At 49.4% G+C, this 18,565-nt stretch overlaps 1 protein-coding gene across 7 annotated transcripts in view; it reads left to right on the forward strand.

The window, feature by feature from the left end:
• The first annotated feature begins 3,863 nt into the window (after window positions 1–3,863).
• Window positions 3,864–18,565, forward strand: part of RMDN1 (regulator of microtubule dynamics 1) — a 39,073-nt gene continuing 24,371 nt past the window's right edge. For 5 of the 7 annotated variants that reach the window (XR_013814933.1, XM_079796162.1, XM_079796163.1 and 2 more), the window contains exons 1-2: window positions 3,864–4,091; window positions 12,421–12,538. Coding sequence is in view for 6 of the 7 variants with exons in the window: in XM_079796162.1 (XP_079652288.1) it covers window positions 3,969–4,091; window positions 12,421–12,538 (241 nt within the window). In the remaining variant the exon portion in view is untranslated. Of the gene's footprint in view, window positions 4,092–8,711; window positions 8,779–9,265; window positions 9,287–12,420; window positions 12,539–18,565 lie in introns of those variants that run through there. The other 2 variants (XM_079796165.1, XM_079796166.1) reach the window with 2 other exon arrangements.

The following is an 18,565-nucleotide window of genomic DNA, read 5'->3' on the forward strand; positions in this document are numbered from 1 at the left end:
TTTATTAAATTTAAAAAAAATTACCCAAACTGGGGGGGAAAAATGAATGACATGTTCACGAAATCAATTCATTATAGCAAATTTTGTGGGTTAAAACTAACAGTCATATTATCTCTCATAAAGTCTGTATTCAGGGGTTTAGGAGTGGCTTAGCGGGTGTTTCAGGCACATCACTCTGATGGCTTTGCAGTTAGGTATCCTGCAGGGCAAAGGGTGGAGGATCCACCCCCAAGGTGGCCTGCTTGCAAGTCACAGGGGTGCTGCGTGTTGGTGGGAGACCTCAGGTTCTCTCCACGTGGTCCTCTCAATAGGGCTTGAGTGTCCTAAGGGAATGGCTACTGGCTTCCTCCAAGGTAAAATTTCAAAAAGTCCAGGCAGAAGGTCTATGACATTTATCACTTAGCCTCAGAAGTCAGAGGTCATCACCTTTGCCATCTTCTATTGGTCAAACAGACCAGCCTGTGGGAGGGGTTCCACAAAGAGGTAAACTCAAGAGGAAAGGACCACTGCTGGCCATCTGGGAGGCCGCCCACCACAGATGTCTAATGAGGGCTTTGGATCTAAATGTACAAATAAAACCTAATCTTTCCAGAGCTATCCCCCCAGTCTTCTCTATCTCACCTAATGGCAAAGCATTCTCCCAGTTGTTTGGATCAAAACGCGTGGAGTCATCTTTGACTCTGCCGCTCTCCTCTCATACCCCATCCCCATCTGGTCTGGTCTGTCAGCGAATTCTGTCAACTCTACCTTCAAATATATTCAGACTTTGACCACTCATATCTTCCAGCCTAGTCTAAGTCACCACTATTTCTTTCTAGATGATTCCAATACCCTAGTAACTGCATTGCTACTTGTTCCCCTTCAGTCAATTTTCAAAGCAGTCAGAAGGATCTAATTAATATTTTAATTAGGTTATGTCACACACAATCATAACAGGAAAATCCAACTTCCTAACAATTGTCTACCAGGTGCTCCAGTACTTGGTCCCCAACACCTCTCTGACCTTCTCTCTCCTACCTTTGATCAATTGACCTTTGCTCAATGAACCCTATCTAGAGTGGATTTTCTGTTCATGGAAAATGCCACTTGTCTTCCCAGTTCAGGCCTTTGCACTTTCCCTGTACATGAAGTGCTCTGCCCCCGATTTCTTCAGGGCTCACTCCCTCTTCTGTGGGTCTTTATTCAAATGTCTCTCCAGTGAGGCCTTCTGTGGCCACCGCCCTGGGTAACGCTGCAATGTCAAAACAGGAATGCATTCTACTCCTTCCTGCTTTGTCCTCCACTTTAACATTTATCGTCATCTATTATATATTTTATTATTTATCTTGCTTACTCTGTTTCCCCAACTAGAATATATACTCCATTAGGAATTGTTCATTCACATCTAGAAGAGTAGCAGGTATATTATGCAATAAAAAATTGTTGAATGAAGAAATGGTGCCAGGACTTGTTATAAGACAAAAATCACACATGTCATTGAATTTACAGTATAGCAAAGGCACACATTACCAGCTCTTGTCAACTGCAGCTCCAAAATATACCAGATTAATAGATAATCACAGTATAAAAATGAAATCACAAAACATGATCAGCACCATAAAGGAAATGAAACTATATTTGGGGAATTAAGAAAAGCTTCTCTGAGGGAGTGACATTTGGGCTGAGAGCTGAAACATGAACAGAAATTAGCTAGGTAAGGAATAATAGAGCAAGGTGGAGGATGGGAAGGAATTCTGACAAGGAAGGTCCAAGATTCCTTGGAGGAAAGAAAAGATAGTGTGCCTGGAGCCAAGATAAAAATACTGCAGACTTAAAGAGACTAAAGACAAATGACAATTAAATGCAATATGTAATCAGGATGTGATTCTGAGTTGAGAAAAAATAGTTGCTATAAAGGACAGCTTTAAGATGTACCGTATTTTCCGGTGTATAAGATGACTGGGCGTATAAGATTTTCCTGGGTTAAAAAGTCGTCTTATGCCGAAACCGGTTTGGCTCAGTGGATAGAGCGTCGGCCTGCGGACTGAAAGGTCCCAGGTTTGATTCCGGTCAAGGGCATGTACCTTGGTTGCGGGCACATCCCCAGTAGGGGGTGTGCAGGAGGCAGCTGATCGATGTTTCTCTCTCATCGATGTTTCTAGCTCTCTATCCCTCTCTCTTCCTCTCTGTAAAAAATCAATAAAATATATTTAAAAAAAAAAGTCGTCTTATACGCTGGAAAATACGGTGTATATACACACACACACACACACATATATATATATATATATATATATATATACTGTATTTTCTGGCGTATAAGACGACTTTTTAACCCAGGAAAATCTTATACGCCCAGTCGTCTTATATGCCGGAAAATACAGTATATTAAATAACTAGAGGCCCGGTGCATGACATTGGTACACTGAGGGGGGTGGGGAGGACCCCTCAGCCCGGCCTGCGCCCTTTCGCAGTCCAGGAGCCCTTGGGGGATGTCCTACTGACAGTTTAGGCCCGCTTGGAGCAGGCCTAACGCGCCAGTTGGACATCATTAGCGCTGCTGCCGAGGTGGGAGAGGCTTCTGCCACCACCGCTGCACTCAGTAGCCATGAGCCCGGCTTCTGGCTGAACAGCGCTCCCCCTGTGGGAGCGCACTGACCACTAGGGGGCAGTTGAGTGTCTGCCCCCTGGTGGTCAGTGCATGTCATAGCGACCGGTCGTTCTGCCCTTTGGTTGATTTGCATATTAGCCTTTTATTATATAGGATAGTATTCTGTCAATTTCCTGAAATTGATCATTGTATGGGGACTAAACGAGAACATCTTTGTTTCTAGGCAGTCATATGTGAAATCTACTCTCAAAAGATTCAACAACAGAAAATAGTAGGAATATGTGATATCTTATCTAATATATGTAAAGAAAGATAAAACAAGTGTGACAAAACATTAACGATGGCTGAATCTAGAGTTCCTAAAACTTTTCTAAGAATCTATTTCTTTTTCAAAATAAAAAGTTGAATTAAAATTTCCTTCTGGCTGAAATATCAGAAACTCAATTTCAGGATTGTGATGGCATCCAGTGGCATAAGCCTATTATTTAGCAACACTGAGGTACCAGTAGTAATACGTAAACTGGTTCCCTCTGCGGATAAAGGATAGGTTCAGTAAATGTTGGGAAGAGAGTGTTTATATATTTTTAAAACACATTTTAAAGACAAATTAAGTAGTGAATCACTGAAGAATCCTAAAGCAATGTGGCTGATTTCCAGGGACATGGGGAAGGCAGCCATCCATTAGACTCATGGATTCCAGTCTTCAGACCACCAGGTGGGGGAGAATGAAGTGAAATAAGAGTACGAGTTAATTCATTATGATCAGAATAGTAGTAAAAGGACTACATAAATGCAACTTAATTTCTAAAACCTTGTCGTGCCTCCTCGCCCATAAAGTTTTCCTGTGCCCCAGGTAGCAGGCCCTGCGTTTGCAGGTGTGGGCTCTGAACTAGGCTCCGGACCAGAGGTGGTGAAGTTCTGCAGGAACGGAGTCACCCAGCACCCCAGCTCCGCGTAGCAGCTTGCGGGCCTGGCTCTTTCTCATTCTCTTGGCATCTGTCTGCCCAGGACCCCAGCACCGTGTGCCTCCCTTTGGGGGCAGCAGAGCTGGGAATAACAAGCTCTGTCTCTCGTCTTCCGACCTTCCAATTCCGTCCCGATGACCCAGCTCCGTGTCCAACCCTTGACAGACCCACTGACCAAGGGCACAACCGAGTCAGAGGCCAGAGGGGTTCTCACGGCCCCAGTGCCGTCGCGCAGGCGCGGAAGGCGCTAAGCCCCACCCACTCGGGCATGCCCCGCCCACAAGCCCGGGAACCGGAATCCGTGGCCGGAACTTGTGCGCCGGAAGAAGAGCCGGCGGGCGAGTGCGCTTTTCTCCCCTCCCGGGTCGCTCTGCGCCGGCGCGGGCGGCGAAGGGTCAGGTCCCCAGGAGGTTATGGCGCTGGCCGCGCGCCTCTGGCGCTTTCTCCCCGCGAGCCGGGCCCCGGGCCCTCGGCCCCCGGCGGGCGCAGCCGGCGGGCGCGGCGGGGGCGGGCCTGGGCGAGGCCGCGGCTCTGAGGTAGGCGCCGCCCTGCCTGCGGGGTCCCGCTGGGCCAGCCCGCTCTCCGCCGGAAAGGGGGCCCCGCCCCGCGTCCCGGTGGCTGCAGGGCGCGTTTTACCGGCTTCACGCCGAGGACCATGTGGGGCGGATGTTGGAGTGGCCGGTTCTGGCGTTCCTTGGCTTATTTCTGGGGGCGGATTGGTGAGGGGAGCCCTGGTGAACGTGACGCAGGCGTTTGAACTGGAAGTGTTATTTTAAGCTGTAAGACCCCCTTTGGATGTCACTGAGCACCCGGCCCTCCGGGTTTATCCAGCTGCGGTGCTCTTACTGGAGCGGGCGGTGTGAGGACTGAAAGGCCCATCTGTCTTCCAGAGGCTGGCAGCCCGCTGGGCCGGTGGTGGGCTGGGCAGACGGGGGAGTTGCACTGAGCGGAACCGCCCAGCCCCAGGTGTTGGAGGCAGAGCGTGGAAGTTAAACTTCTAGAGGACAGTGATATCTGACATTGATTGAAGGCTTGCTCTAAGCATGCATTGTCTTCAGGGTTTCCTCATTTAATCTTCATTGCCATCCTACGGAGCAAGTAAGAACTGTTACTTAACCATTTTTTAAAAGAGGAAACTGAGTCCAGCCAGAGTTGCTCAGTGGTTGAGCCTCGACGGATGGACCAGGAGGTCACTGTCAGGGCACCTGCCAGGTTGCGCTCGATCCCCAGAAGGGGGCGTGCAGGAGGCAGTCCATGATGAAGTTTCTCATTGATGTTTCTATCTGTCCATCTCTCTCCCTTCCCCTCTCTCTAAAAAACTAAATAAAAACTGTTTTTTTAAAGAGGAAACCGAAGTGCGGTTGAGTAATGTGTCCCCGTCTCACAGCTGGAAAGATGTTGGGTTGGAGGCAGGGAGACCTCCAGAGCCCATGAGCTGCTTGTGGCCTCTGTGCTGGAAAGCTGCTGGTAGTAAAACTCCACTCTAAGCCAAAGGCAGTGATGAAAATTCTTCCTCCCTCCTGATCTGTTGGAGTTTTAGGGAGTTGGAACTTTGTATGATGTCCAGTTTTCCAGGTATTCATGTGTTTTCAAGCCTTTATAATTTCAGTTTTTCTTTTAATAGTGTTTTTCTCTAAGCATAATGCCAGTAAGTTGAGTGGAGCTATTTATTTCTCAGGAGTTTGCAGAGAGTGGAGGCTACTTCTGAGGGGCTGAGAAGACATTTCATTTGTCTTCTCTATAAGTAATTTCTATTTCTTTTTAAATATATTTTTTATTGATTTCAGAGAGGAAGGGAAAGAGAGAAACATCAATGATGAGAGAATCATTGATTAGCTGTTGCTTGCACGCCCCCTACTGGGGATCGAACCCACAACTTAGGCATGTGCCCTTGACAGGAATCGAACCCAGGACCCTTCAGTCCTCAGGCCGACGCTCTATCCACTGAGCCAAACCAGCGAGGGCTTTTCTTTCTATCTATAGTACAAAACACCCATTTTGGACACATTTAATTTTCAACAAATTTGTACTGAGTGTTTAAGCACGGCTCAGTTCGAAGCTGAGGGTATAGGGAACATGAGACAAACCTCTTCTCGTTTATCCTACAGGTTAGCAGGAATGGTGGCCGTTGAGTAAATGTAATGGGTGTTGGGCATTGGGAAAAGGGCAGCAGAGTTAACCTAACCTGATGGAGAAGGGAGGAAGGGGAAGGTGTGAGCAATGAGATGGGAGCTACAGAGGATCAGGGGTTAACCAGGCGAAGGGAAGGTGAGGACAACAGTATTTCAGGAGAGATCATGAGCTAAGGCCTTGAGGTAGGAGAAAAGGGTCTTTTTAAGGACCCGAAAGGGACTGAAGTGTGGAGTGGGACAGTGAACTGAAATGAATCAAGGCTGAAAAGTCAGCACGTGCCATTTGTACTGAAATCACAGAACTTAATGGCTTAAACTAAAGCAACAAGTGGTCTCCTGGGGGGGAGTCCAGGCGAGGCGTAGCTGGGCTTGGAGCTGAAGGTCTGTGAGGTTAAATCAAGCTGTTCAGCTGCGGAGTCTCATTTGAAGGCTCATCTTGTGCTTCCCTGTGCTGAGCCCTCCTGGGGGGGAGGTGTGGGCGGGATTGATTGGTTAGGACTGTTCCATTGGTCCTTGGGAACCATGAACATAGGTCTTGTTCGCCACCAGAACCAGATCAAGGGGTGTCCCTGGGCAGCAGCTGCAAAAACTGGCACCAGACGTGATAGTAGTGACACGGGGCCCAGCAGAGGGAGGAGAGCCGTGACTGCCCACCTCCGCAGTGCCCGGAGCGGGGCCGTGTTGGCCCTTCGTCGTGTGTTACGTTAGATGCCTGCCCGTTAGGCCGAAGCTTTAAGCTCAGCAAATAAACCTCTTTCAGGCCCTTTTCAGTTGCTGCCTCTGCACTGAGCTCCGGGGTGGATGAATCTTCCAAAGTCTTTTTTTTTTCCTTGAAAGAGAGAAAGAAACATCGGTTTGTTGTTCCACTTATTTATGCATGCGTTGGTTGATTCTTGTATAGTGCCTGGACCAGGGATCAAACCCACGATCCTGGGGTATCGGGATGACGCTCTAACTAGCTGAGCTACCGGCCAGGCTGGGAAAATCTAAGAACGGGTTCTCAGTTTGCTGTGGCCTGTGGGTCTCGTGGCTGCGAGCCTCGTTGGCTTTCTAAGCGAGATGTTTTGGGGGCTTGTCTCTCAGGTGTGGGTCTAAAAGTTGCGGTGCCCGGTGTGGGGTTCAAACCCTTTGCTCCTCGGGGAGAAGGTTGCGTGTCAAGGGTAGGATTACGGGAAGACTATCTCAGCCTCCCCCATCTCTTTCAATAGGGGTTTTTTCCTCACTTTCTTGATGTAGAGGAGTCACTTGCCTATATTTTGGTTTCTTTCAGAGGAAATCATTGTCTGCAGTGTAGATTCGGTGTGTCGGTGGAGGTATGTTCAGGATCCTCCTCCATTGCCCTCTTGAATGGGAACCTGTTGGGGCCACTGTGGAGGCTGCCAACCACAGCCAGGTTCTGAGAACCTTGTACACCTGATTTCATTCTGAAGGCTATCGGAAACCGTGGGAGAGTTTTGGACATTTTTTTAATGAGATGGGCTAGTGGGTGCTGGAGACCAGGTAGGAGATCGTTGCTGTGAGATAGGTGAGCAGTGGGGGGGTGGGGGGGGTGGACAGGTGAGCAGTGTGGGGGGGACAGGTGAGCGGTGTGGGCGGACAGGTGAGCGGTGTGGGCGGACAGGAGCGGTGTGGGGGGACAGGTGAGCAGTGGGGGGGACAGGTGAGCAGTGGGGGGGGACAGGTGAGCAGTGGGGGGGGACAGGTGAGCAGTGGGGGGGACAGGTGAGCGGTGTGGGGGGACAGGTGAGCGGTGTGGGGGGACAGGTGAGCGGTGTGGGGGGACAGGTGAGCGGTGGGGGGGACAGGTGAGCGGTGGGGGGGGACAGGTGAGCGGTGGGGGGGGACAGGTGAGCGGTGGGGGGGACAGGTGAGCGGTGTGGGGGACAGGTGAGCGGTGTGGGGGACAGGTGAGCGGTGTGGGGGACAGGTGAGCGGTGTGGGGGACAGGTGAGCGGTGTGGGGGACAGGTGAGCGGTGTGGGGGACAGGTGAGCGGTGTGGGGGGACAGGTGAGCGGTGTGGGGGGACAGGTGAGCGGTGTGGGGGGACAGGTGAGCGGTGGGGGGGACAGGTGAGCGGTGTGGGGGACAGGTGAGCGGTGGGGGGACAGGTGAGCGGTGTGGGGGACAGGTGAGCGGTGGGGGGGACAGGTGAGCGGTGTGGGGGGACAGGTGAGCGGTGTGGGGGGGGGACAGGTGAGCGGTGTGGGGGGACAGGTGAGCGGTGTGGGGGACAGGTGAGCGGTGGGGGGGACAGGTGAGCAGTGGGGGGGACAGGTGAGCGGTGTGGGGGACAGGTGAGCGGTGTGGGGGACAGGTGAGCGGTGGGGGGACAGGTGAGCGGTGTGGTCCTTTGAGCTGTGGAGGTGGCGTGGACCTGGAAATCAGCGGACGCACTCGGAGGCGGTTACGGAGGTAAACTTAGGAACTCCAAAGACGGGTGTGTGTGGGGTAGAGGGAAGGGGCCAAAGAAGAGCGAGGTCTCTGGCTCGAGCGGGTGGTGGTGCCGCTCGTTTCCTGGGATCAGACTGCAGAAGGCGGTCTGGCGCAGGCAGGAGGTGAGTTATGTTGGGCTATCTAAGGTGATGTGGTGAAGTGGCCACGCGACGTGGAATAGACAGTGGTTGGACAGGTCTGGAGTTTACCTCCTGAGGCCTGGCTGCAGGTACGATCCGGGAGACGGCAGTAAGGAACGCCATGGTGATAGGCCTGGGACCAAGCACACTGACAGGAGGAGGCGCTGGCGGGCCGTTAGGAGATGGTGGTGCCACCGTCCTTTTCTGATCTAGTGATGAGTTTGCATTTTTGGAGTCTTTATAGCTAGAAGTTAGTACAAGTAATGTTGAAGGAAACACTTGTCCAAGAGGCTTCTAGCTTCTATTATCCAGAAAATGTCTTTTGAGAATTCATTTGTGCAAGGCACTGTGCTGGGGGCACGAGGGGAAAGGTACACTCTGCTGTCTTAGACTCACACGTTTTTAGCTCTTGGAATGCCACTGAGTCCTGATTCTCTTAATTGATTTTAGTTCCAGAAACAAGATTGTATCTACTTTCCCAGAGATGAGCAGAAAGGTGCTTTGCATTAACTGCACGGTAAGAGTCTAACTGCATTCATTACAATCAGACGCGTAAATGTCAGCTGCCAGCCATGCATTTCTCCCTGTGAGAAAGCCAGAGTGCGGTCTATTGAGCATGATGTCAGCAGGACGCCCAGCACCCTAAGGTATAGTTTCCTCAGGTCTGTGCAGCCTTTTCTGCTGTGTGATCTACCTGCCAGAGCTGGGGAGCTAGGAGACACTGATAAAATCTTAGTCTTTTTCTAGGTACCACCATCACCACACACACCCTCTGCCCCACCCCATCTTGCTTCTCTTTGTTAAATACAAATAAACTCAGAAAATTCAGTGTTAAAAATTTGATTACATCAAATGTAGTTTTCCTGCTTTGCTGCGGATGTGTTTGTTTGTTGATCCTCACTGAGGTATTTTTTCCATTGCTTTTTAGAGAGAGTGGAAGGGAGGGATAGCGACAGGAACATCGAAGTGAGAGACACATCCATTGGTTGCCTCCCGCATGCGCCTAGATTGAGCCTGCAACTGAGGTACGTGCCCTTGACCCTGCAGTCTGTGGGCTGATACTGTAACCACTGCGCCAAACCAGCTAGAGTGCTGTTGATGTGTTTTGAATCCAGTTGTGTGATATCCCAAATACTCATGCTCAAGCAAGTAAATAAACTCTCGGCAGCTGCAGTGTGCTGGTTCCGCATTCCCACTGTAGGCACTCATGAGAAGGTATGTGGATCAGGTGCATCAGGGAGAGAGCGAGGCGGGACCACTGCAGGGTGGGTGTTTGGTTAAGCTGCACAACCAGGAGAATCGGTTGTCATTTACCATGAAAGGGAAAACGGAGGAGTGGTTTCAGGGACCGTAGCTGCCGTGGCTGATGGACTTGAGGTTCCTGTCATCCTTCATGTGGAGAGAGGTGTGGATTAGGCAGCTGCATTTAGGATTCCGAGGTTTACAGGAGACATCCTGGCTTGGGTCACAGGCAGGGTTTTGGCATGTTGGTGGTGGTTAAAGTCATGGAATGAAGTGTGATTACCGCAGTGAGACAGACAGGGAAAAGGAGGCCTGGGGCTGCGCTCAGGACACACCGGGCAGGCGGGTATTGGCGATGAGGACCCAACAGAAGAGAAGGCGCCATTGTTGCAACGGGAGGGAATTCAAGAGGAATATTTCCAAAGCCATGGAACCAGGCTGGATGGTTCCAGAGAGGCAGTTCATGGTCGTGACTGAGATGGTGACGGTGTTAGAGACTTGTACAGTGTCTTAATGATACACATTATGTATGTGCTGTTTATTGTATGTCACATACCTCGTTTTAAAAATCTAGCATCCATTCATGATTTAAGAAAAAACCGGGAGGGAGGGAGCCGCTGTCCAGTGCTGTTGCTGGGCAAGTAAGAGGAGACTTGAGAATGGCACAGGCAGTGGCGTGCCCTTGCCTACGAGCCAGGTACCTGCAGTGGAGTGTGGGCACTGGTGTGGTGTGTGTGAGCTCGAGAGAGTGGGGGGAGGAGGGGGAGGGGAAAGAGTGCAGACGACTTTTTGGAGTTTTGAAAAGAGAAGTTGGAAAGGAGACAAGGGAGAGGTGAAGTCAGGAGGGAGCTGTTTGCTCTTTGCCCTGAGGAGAGGGAGCGCCCAGCTTACAAAGGGGCAGGGCTTGTTCCATCGGATGGACTGAGCCAGCAGGAAGGGATATGGTGATGTCACTTCCCTGGGGACGGGAGACCCACACATGCCTCCTTTCTTGGGGGTCCTGGGGATTCTGGCCAGAGTTATGAAAAGTCATTTCTATATCTTGGATATATTCTTCATTTTATTCATTGTTTACTGAAAACTGTGGGTTTGTGGATCACTTGTTTTTAATGTCATGCCACTGTTTTATTTTTTAAAATATGTTTTTATTGATTTGAGAGAGAGAGAAAGCAATCAGCTGGGCATCCTCAAGCAGGGATTGTACCCTGACCAGGAATTGAACCGGAGCCTTCGTGCACAGGAAGGTGCTCACCCAGCTGCGTCACACTGGCCAGGGCTGTGGGTCACTTTTGAAGAATCTTTACTGAAAGCCATTTACACCTTTATGTGCATAATTATCATCCTATCTAATAAAAGAGTAATATGCAAATTGACCATACTGCCGCTATACCCACAAGCCACGACCACCAGCCAATCAGGAGTGAGTATTAACACAACCAAGATGGCTGCGGCCACAGAGGAAGAAGGAGGCTTGGTTCTGTTCCAGGATACAGAGTTTCAATTATAGAAGATAAATAAATCCCAGATCCCAGGGCCTCCGCTTGGGTTGCTTGGGTGGCCGGCCTGCAAACCACCACAGGCCCCTCGCCCAGGCCACCCCACGCCCTAAGGGAACCCCCACCCTGATCCGGGACACCCTTCAGGGCAAAGCTGTGGGCCCCCACCCGTGCACCAGGCCTATATCCTATCTAATCCTCCTATCTAATAAAAGAATAATATGCAAATTGACCATCACTCCAACACACAAGATGGCTACCCCCATGTGGTCAAAGATGACTGACCCCATGTGGACACAAGATGGCTGCCACAAGATGGCCAGCAGGGGAGGGAAGTTGGGAGCGACCAGGCCTGCAACGGAGGGCAGTTGGGGGCGATCAAGCCTACAGGGGAGGGCAGTTAGGGGTGACCAGGCTGGCAGAGGAGGGAAGTTGGGGGCAACTGGGCCTGTAGGGAAGGGAAGTTGAGGGGGACCCAGACCTGCAGGGGAGAGCAGTTGGGGGTGACCAGGCCTGCAGGGGATGGCAGTTAGAGGTGACCAGGCCTGCAGGGGAGGGCAGTTAGGGGCAAACAGGCTGGCAGGGGAGCATATAGGCATCAATCAGGCTGACAGGGGAGTGGTTAGGGGGTGATCAGGCTGGCAGGCAGAAGCAGTTTGGGGCAATCAGGAAGGCAGGCGGGCGAGCAATTGGGAGCCAGCAGTCCTGGATTGTGAGAGGGATGTCCAACTGCCCGTTTAGGCCTGATCCTACTGGGATCGGGCCTAAACGGGCAGTTGGACATCCCTCGAGGGGTCCCAGATTGGAGAGGGTGCAGGCTGGGCTGAGGGACACACACCCCATGCACGAATTTTGTGCACCAGGCCTCTAGTATATAATATTTTTCATCTTGTGTGGTCTTAAGACTGATATGATTGCCCTGGCTGAGTAGCTCACTTGGTTAGAGCACTGCTCTGATACGCCAAGGTTGTGGGTTCAATCCCCGGTCAGGGCACATGCAAGAATCAACCAATGAGTGTATAAGTAAGTGGAACAACAAACTGATGTTTCTCATTTCCTCTCTCTGAAATCAATAAAAAAGAAGAACTAGTTTTAAAAAAAGGACTGACAATTATATCATGGTGTCTCGTGTATTAAGCCATACCATTAGAATATCCTGGCTTCCTCACTCCAGCACTTAACAGTGAACCTGACTGAGTTTTAGATAAGCTGCCGCCCTTAGCAGTTGTTATAAATTTTTCTTAACAGGATATGCTCTCCCTATAAAGCAGTAATGTGAAATAGTTTTACTGAAGAATTGGATGAGGTGAAATTTAAGCCTCCAGTACTCTTGGATTGATTGCTTTGGGGTGGGAGAAGGGGGATATAATCCTTGCTTACTGTAGCAGTTGCTTCACATTTTCTGTTTGATGTTTTCACAGGTGATGGGAAACCCAGGAGCTTTCAAAAGAAGCCTTATGTTCTCAGCCTTGTCTTACCTGGGATTTGAAACTTATCAGCTCCTTTCTCCAGCTGCTGTGGTTCATGCCGCAGCCAAAGGTAAGTCAGCTAATCATCAGGAACAGTTAGTGATTTATGTGTGTCGTTTTTGAGTTAATAACTTAGTTATTTTTTAGTAGATATTGAAATTAATATTATTATAAGCTAGATTATTTTCTGCTTTCCTCTACGTGTCGGTCTGACATATATTCTTCTAATTATAGCTCCTTCCATGAGAAGTACCCTATTAATCTATATCATAAAAGGCCTGCGGTTGTGACGCTGTCATGGCGTCACAACCTACTACCAGACTCACTAGGAGGTGCATTGATGGGTCCCGCGGTGGGCGGGTGCGACTTCTGGGTCCCATGGAGGGCACGGCGGTGGGCGGGACTTCTGGAGTGTCTCGGGGCGCCGACAGCATCTGTGGAGCGTGCAAGGCTTCGAGGGGCAGCAGACTGGCCCTGATGGTAAGTTAGGCCTAGGGGACCCTACACGCACATGATTTAATCGTGAGCTGAGCCACTAGTATGTTACAATTCTGTAGGATCCTTGGGGTAAAAGTGTTTGATATCTTTTTAAAGGGCTGAGGTGTTGTGGAGGGAAGAGAGACTATCCCACAGAGGCCATATCTGACCCACAAGCTGGCAGTGCTTGCTCTCTGGGTCGTAGAGAAGATGGTGTCAATCCCTGCTTTATAACAACACAACACAGTGATTCTTTCCTTCCCTTATGCTGACGTGGCACCCTCTCCCTGGTATGTTACCAAAGGCCAAGGTACTTTGAGATGGAAGTACTTAATTTATAAACAGAATGCAATTTGGTACTAAATATCAAATAACTGGTTGAAAAGTAAAAAAGTTACATCAAATTTCTTATTTGATATACTGTAGATAAGTAAACATATATTTAGAGTTGCCATATTTTAAAAATTAAATTTAGTTGTGTATGTAGACAGAGCCAAAATTTCAGCATATTAGAAAAACTCTCTTAATTGATGGGTTAAGCCCTTTTCACAGCCCCACTTTGTAATCATTAAGAAGGAGGTGGGGAAAGAAGCAGAGATTTGATTTTGAATAGACATTCTTATTAAAGTTCTGGTAGATACAAAACTTCAGAATATTAGCTGAAAATTACTAGTTACTGGTTTTATTTACCTGTGACTATTCTTTAAAAAGCAGGTAATTGATAACTGCTGTGTTGTTTTTTTTAATCTTTATCTTTCAGATTATTACAGTTGTTCCTCTTTTTTCCCAACATAGCTCCCCTCCACCTGGTTCCCGCCCCACCCCATGCCCTTACCCCCTTGCCCCCACTGTCCTCATCCATAGGTGTACGATTTTTGTCCAGTCTCTTTCCGCAACCCCCACACCCTTTTCCCCCTGAGGATTGTCAGTCCACTCCCTTTCTATGCCCCTGATTCTATTATATTCACCAGATTATTCTGTTCATCAGATTTTTTATTCACTTTATTTTTAGATTCACTTGTTGATAGATATGTATTTGTTGTTCATAATTTTTATCTTTACCTTTTTCTTCTTCTTCTTCTTAAAGAATACCTTTCAGCATTTCATATAATACTGGTTTGGCGGTGATGAACTCCTTTAGCTTTTTCTTTTCTGTGAAGCTCTTTATCTGACCTTCAATTCTGAATGAGAGCTTTGCTGGGAAGAGTAATCTTGGTTGTAGGTTCTTGCTATTCATCACTTTAAATATTTCTTGCCACTCCCGTCTGGCCTGCATAGTTTCTGTTGAGAAATCAGCTGACAGTCCTATGGGTGCTCCCTTGTAGGTAACTGTTTTTCTCTTGCTGCTTTTAATATTCTCTCTTTGTCTTTTGCCCTTGGCATTTTAATTATGATGTGTCTTGGTGTGGTCCTCTTTGGATTCCTTTTGTTTGGGGTTCTGTGCGCTTCCTGGACTTGTAAGTCTATTTCTTTGACCAGGTGGGGGAAGTTTTCAGTCATTATTTCTTCAAATAGGTTTTCAGTATCTTGCTCTCTCTCTCCTTCTGGCACCCCCATAATTTGGATGTTGGTACGCTTGAAGTTGTCCCAGAGGCTCCTTACACTATCTTCATATTTTTGGATTCTTTTTTCTTTTTGCTTTTCCGGTTGGATGTTTTTTGCTTCTTTGTATTTCAAATTTTTGACTTGATTCTTGCAATCGTCTAGTCCAGTGGTTGGCAAACTCATTAGTCAACAGAGCCAAATATCAACAGTACAACGATTGAAATTTCTTTTGAGAGCCAAATTTTTTAAACTTAAACTTCTTCTAATGCCACTTCTTCAAAATAGACTTGCCCAGGCCGTGGTATTTTGTGGAAGAGCCACACTCAAGGGGCCAAAGAGCTGCATGTGGCTCGTGAGCCACAGTTTGCCGACCACTGCTCTAGTCTGCTGTTGGATCTCTGTATATTATTTTTTATTTCAGTCAGTGTATGCTTAATTTCTAGTTGGTCCTTTTTCATATCCTCAAGGGTCTCACTAAATTTATCGGCCTTTTCTGGAAAATTCTTGAAAAACCTTATAACTGTGGTTTTGAACTCTATATCCAGTCGTTTGCTTTCCTCCATTTCTTTCATTTGTGACATGTTTCTTTGTCTCCGCATTTTGGCTGCTTCCCTGTGTTGATGGAGTGGCTTTGTGTGCTAGGTGTCCTATAGGGCCCAGTGGCTCAGCCTCCCCAGTTACCTGAGGTGGACACTCTCGGTGCATCCCTTTGTGGGCTGTGTGCACAGTCTTGTTGTAGTTAAGCCTTGATTATTGTTGGTTATCACTGGGAGGAATTGATCTCCAGGCCAATTGGCTGTGAGGATCAGCTGTGTCTATGATGGGAGAACATCTGTGCTGGAGACACCCTTATGAGGCAAGACTTGCTTCAGTGGGGCTTTGGTGCTCACTGAGTCTGCCCCCTGAGTGTGTCCCTTATGGATCTGAGGAGTTGTAATCTGGATGGTCCTACTCTGACCCCTGGGTACACTGGCTCTTGGATCTCCAAGGAGGTGTTAATTTAGCTTCTGCCTGAGGCCACCCAGCAGGAGCTATGGAGAGATCTACAGATTCCTCTTCTTTGTTTGGGTTTTGGAGGTGCCCAGTTGAGGCCCAGCTGTGAAGCAGTGCAAGCTGCTGTGGGGTCTTGGGCCTTCTTTTGGATGTTCTGTGTCTCTCTGACTCAGCTGCAGTTTGATAGGTAAGTTTAGATTTCAAAGGACCAGGCCATTCATATGCAAAAGCCTCTGCACACAGCTTGGATGGGGCGGAGTCTCAGGGCGGAGCAGACAGCATTGGTTTCCCATCAGCCCTGCCCTAAGAGGCCCCTGGGTCTCAGTGTCCCTTTGTAATCGCTGTAAGCACCTCTGAGAGAAAGCCACCCTCGTGTTCTGCCTGCTGTCAGACAGTCCACTTTCTCCCCGTATGAATCTGGGTCCCTAGAATCTCGCCCGGAACTGGAGTTCAGAGCAGTCTGAAACTTGTGTCTCCCTCCCGCTTCAAAAAGCCAGCCGCATACACAGTTGCCAGCCCTCTCCGCGCGCGTGTGCGCCTCCGTACCTCTGCACTTTACTTCTGCAGCTCCTCTGAGTCTCAGTGTGCTTTTCTCTTCCCTTCTGGTTGTAGAATTTCCACTCAGCTAGCCTTCCTGTGGTTCTGGGATGATGTCCGTTTTGTCTTTTAGTTGTAGTTTTGAAGTGGTTGTGCGAGGCAGCAAGTTCAGATGTTTACCTATACCGCCATCTTGGTTTCTCTGCTGTGTGTTTTTTATCTTTTTTGTAAAGTACCTTTTTCATGAAGGACAAAATAGAGGACTTGGTTTTGTCTCTGGCTCAATGACATATTTTGGCAAATACTGGTAGAATAAGTCAGCTTTTATTTATGTTTTTGTTAATCCTCATTTGAGGATATTTCCATTGATTTCTAGAGAAAGTGGGAGGGAGAGGGAGGGAGAGAGAGATAGAAACATCAATGATGAGAGAGGACCATTGATCAGCTGCCTCCTACATGCCCCCTACTAAGAATCGAGCCTGCAACTCAGGCATATGCCCTTGACTGGAATCAAACCCGGGACCCTTCAGTCCACAGGCTGATGCTCTATCCACTGAACCAAACTTGCTAGGGCTGCCCCCACTTCCCCGGACTCCTGTGGACCAGCTGGGGGTGCCCACCCTTTGGCTTCTTGTCCCTGTAGGCAACACCCAACCTAATGGCCCCTGGCAGATGTGAGCAGATGAGGCATTCCCTGTAGAGGAGACCATTCACCGCAGTGAGCTCTCCATTGCAGGACCAGGTCGTGCGGCCTGGCCTGGGTCCTCAGCACCTTATGAGATGCTCGAGTGGTGCACTTGGCTTTGCGATATTGATTACGCCAGCAGTCGCCAACCCGTGGTCCGGACCACTGGTGGTCCGGGAGGTCTGAAAGGTTGGTGACCGCTGGTTTAAGGAAACCTTTGGAGCAGCGGTGGCCAACTGGTGGTCTGTGAGGTCCGAAAGGTTGGTGACCGCTGGTTTAAGGAAACCTTTGGAGCAGCGGTGGCCAACTGGTGGTCTGTGAGGTCCGAAATGTTGGTGACCGCTGGTTTAAGGAAACCTTTGGAGCAGCGGTGGCCAACTGGTGGTCTGTGAGGTCCGAAAGGTTGGTGACCGCTGGATTACGCAGAAAGCAGGGTGCCCAGCGGGTGTTCAGCCAGACAGCCTTTCCTGTTCCCAGCAGAGGTGACCTTGTCCCTGCACACTCCAGCCTGGAGGTCACTGCAGCAGACACATGCCCCAGAGGAGGAGACACATGCCTGATGTGGTCAGGCACGTGTCCATCTTTAACTGCATGTGATCCCTGCCGCACACCGAGCGAGGTTTCCATTCCGGGGGTATTTTCATGCATGTAGCTGGGGGTGTGTTCCCAAACATTGTGTCATTGAAGTGGAGTCATCTGGACACTTCCCATGTCCATTTCTTACTGGCAGCGGTTTGGCATCCACTTGACGGCTGTTGTGGACGGGGCCTGGAGGGCACGAGAGGCAGAGCACAGTGTGCAATGGCGCCACCGTTGCTGGTGTCCCTCTGCAGGGTCTGAGCTCGGTTACAGGAAAGGAGAGAGCCTGAGTAGTGGGGCAAGTGCTCCAGAAGTGCTCCCTGAGGCTGGGGTGGAAACGAGAGGCACCTAACTGGGCTGCGGGCCCCTCCAGCTCAGTGCCGGGAAGCATCGTGAAGAATTGTAGGAGAGTGCATGGGCCTCCACCGGAGTAAGTGTCCTGGGAGGGAATGGTACTTCGGCCCCACCTCAGGAAGTGACGCTGACCCCTGGCCAGGAGGCTCCTCCGAAAAAGTGCAGAAACTTGGGGAAATCCTGAAGGACCTCAGATTGAACGTTATTTAAACTTACTGTTCTGAACTTACTGAGGAGACAGCTGTACAGGTTATACACCAAGCATTTGACTGAATTTGAATTCGTACGAGTTGGAAAGGGAAATGGGGTAGCACGCCTGAGCTCTCCAGCGTGTCTGCTCCGCACCGGGACGGACCTACTTTCTGCAGCTCCCCAGTGACTGCGCCAAGATGCGCTGGGACTTGGACTTGCGACGTGTAGTGCTTGCCTGCTGTGCGTGTAGCTGTTCTCTGACCCACAGTGTGTGTGATGGGTTGTGTTATGTTACAGGACTCCTGACCCTTTGTACCCAGTGCGTGCTGATTCTTTCACTTCGGCTGGCTTCCCCCTGTGCGCACGGATGTGCTGGTGCGGAGTCCCACTTCCTCTGCGTGGGAAAGTAGGAGTGCACATTCGCGCAGTAACTCTAGATGTAGTGCCAGTCCCAGACCAGATCACACCTTGAAAAAGCAGCATTTTAATATTCTGAGGTGTCACTTATTCTGAAAACTGAATTCACTGTTTTTATTGCAGATGGTAATGAAACCTGCCTGTGTTTTAGAACCTTTCTCTATTTTCAAGCGTATTTAGAGCACTTGACAGTTATTGCGGGAACAGAACGTGGATGTACTAGTGTATTTAGCCTCCCTTCGTTTTCTTAAGCTTTGTTTTCTTAAACAAAACCTCCCTTTATAATCAGTTGATTGGCATGTTCATGTAATTTGTTAA

This window comes from Cnephaeus nilssonii (genome assembly GCF_951640355.1).
Source record: "Cnephaeus nilssonii genome assembly, chromosome: 18".
Lineage (NCBI taxonomy): Eukaryota > Metazoa > Chordata > Mammalia > Chiroptera > Vespertilionidae > Cnephaeus > Cnephaeus nilssonii.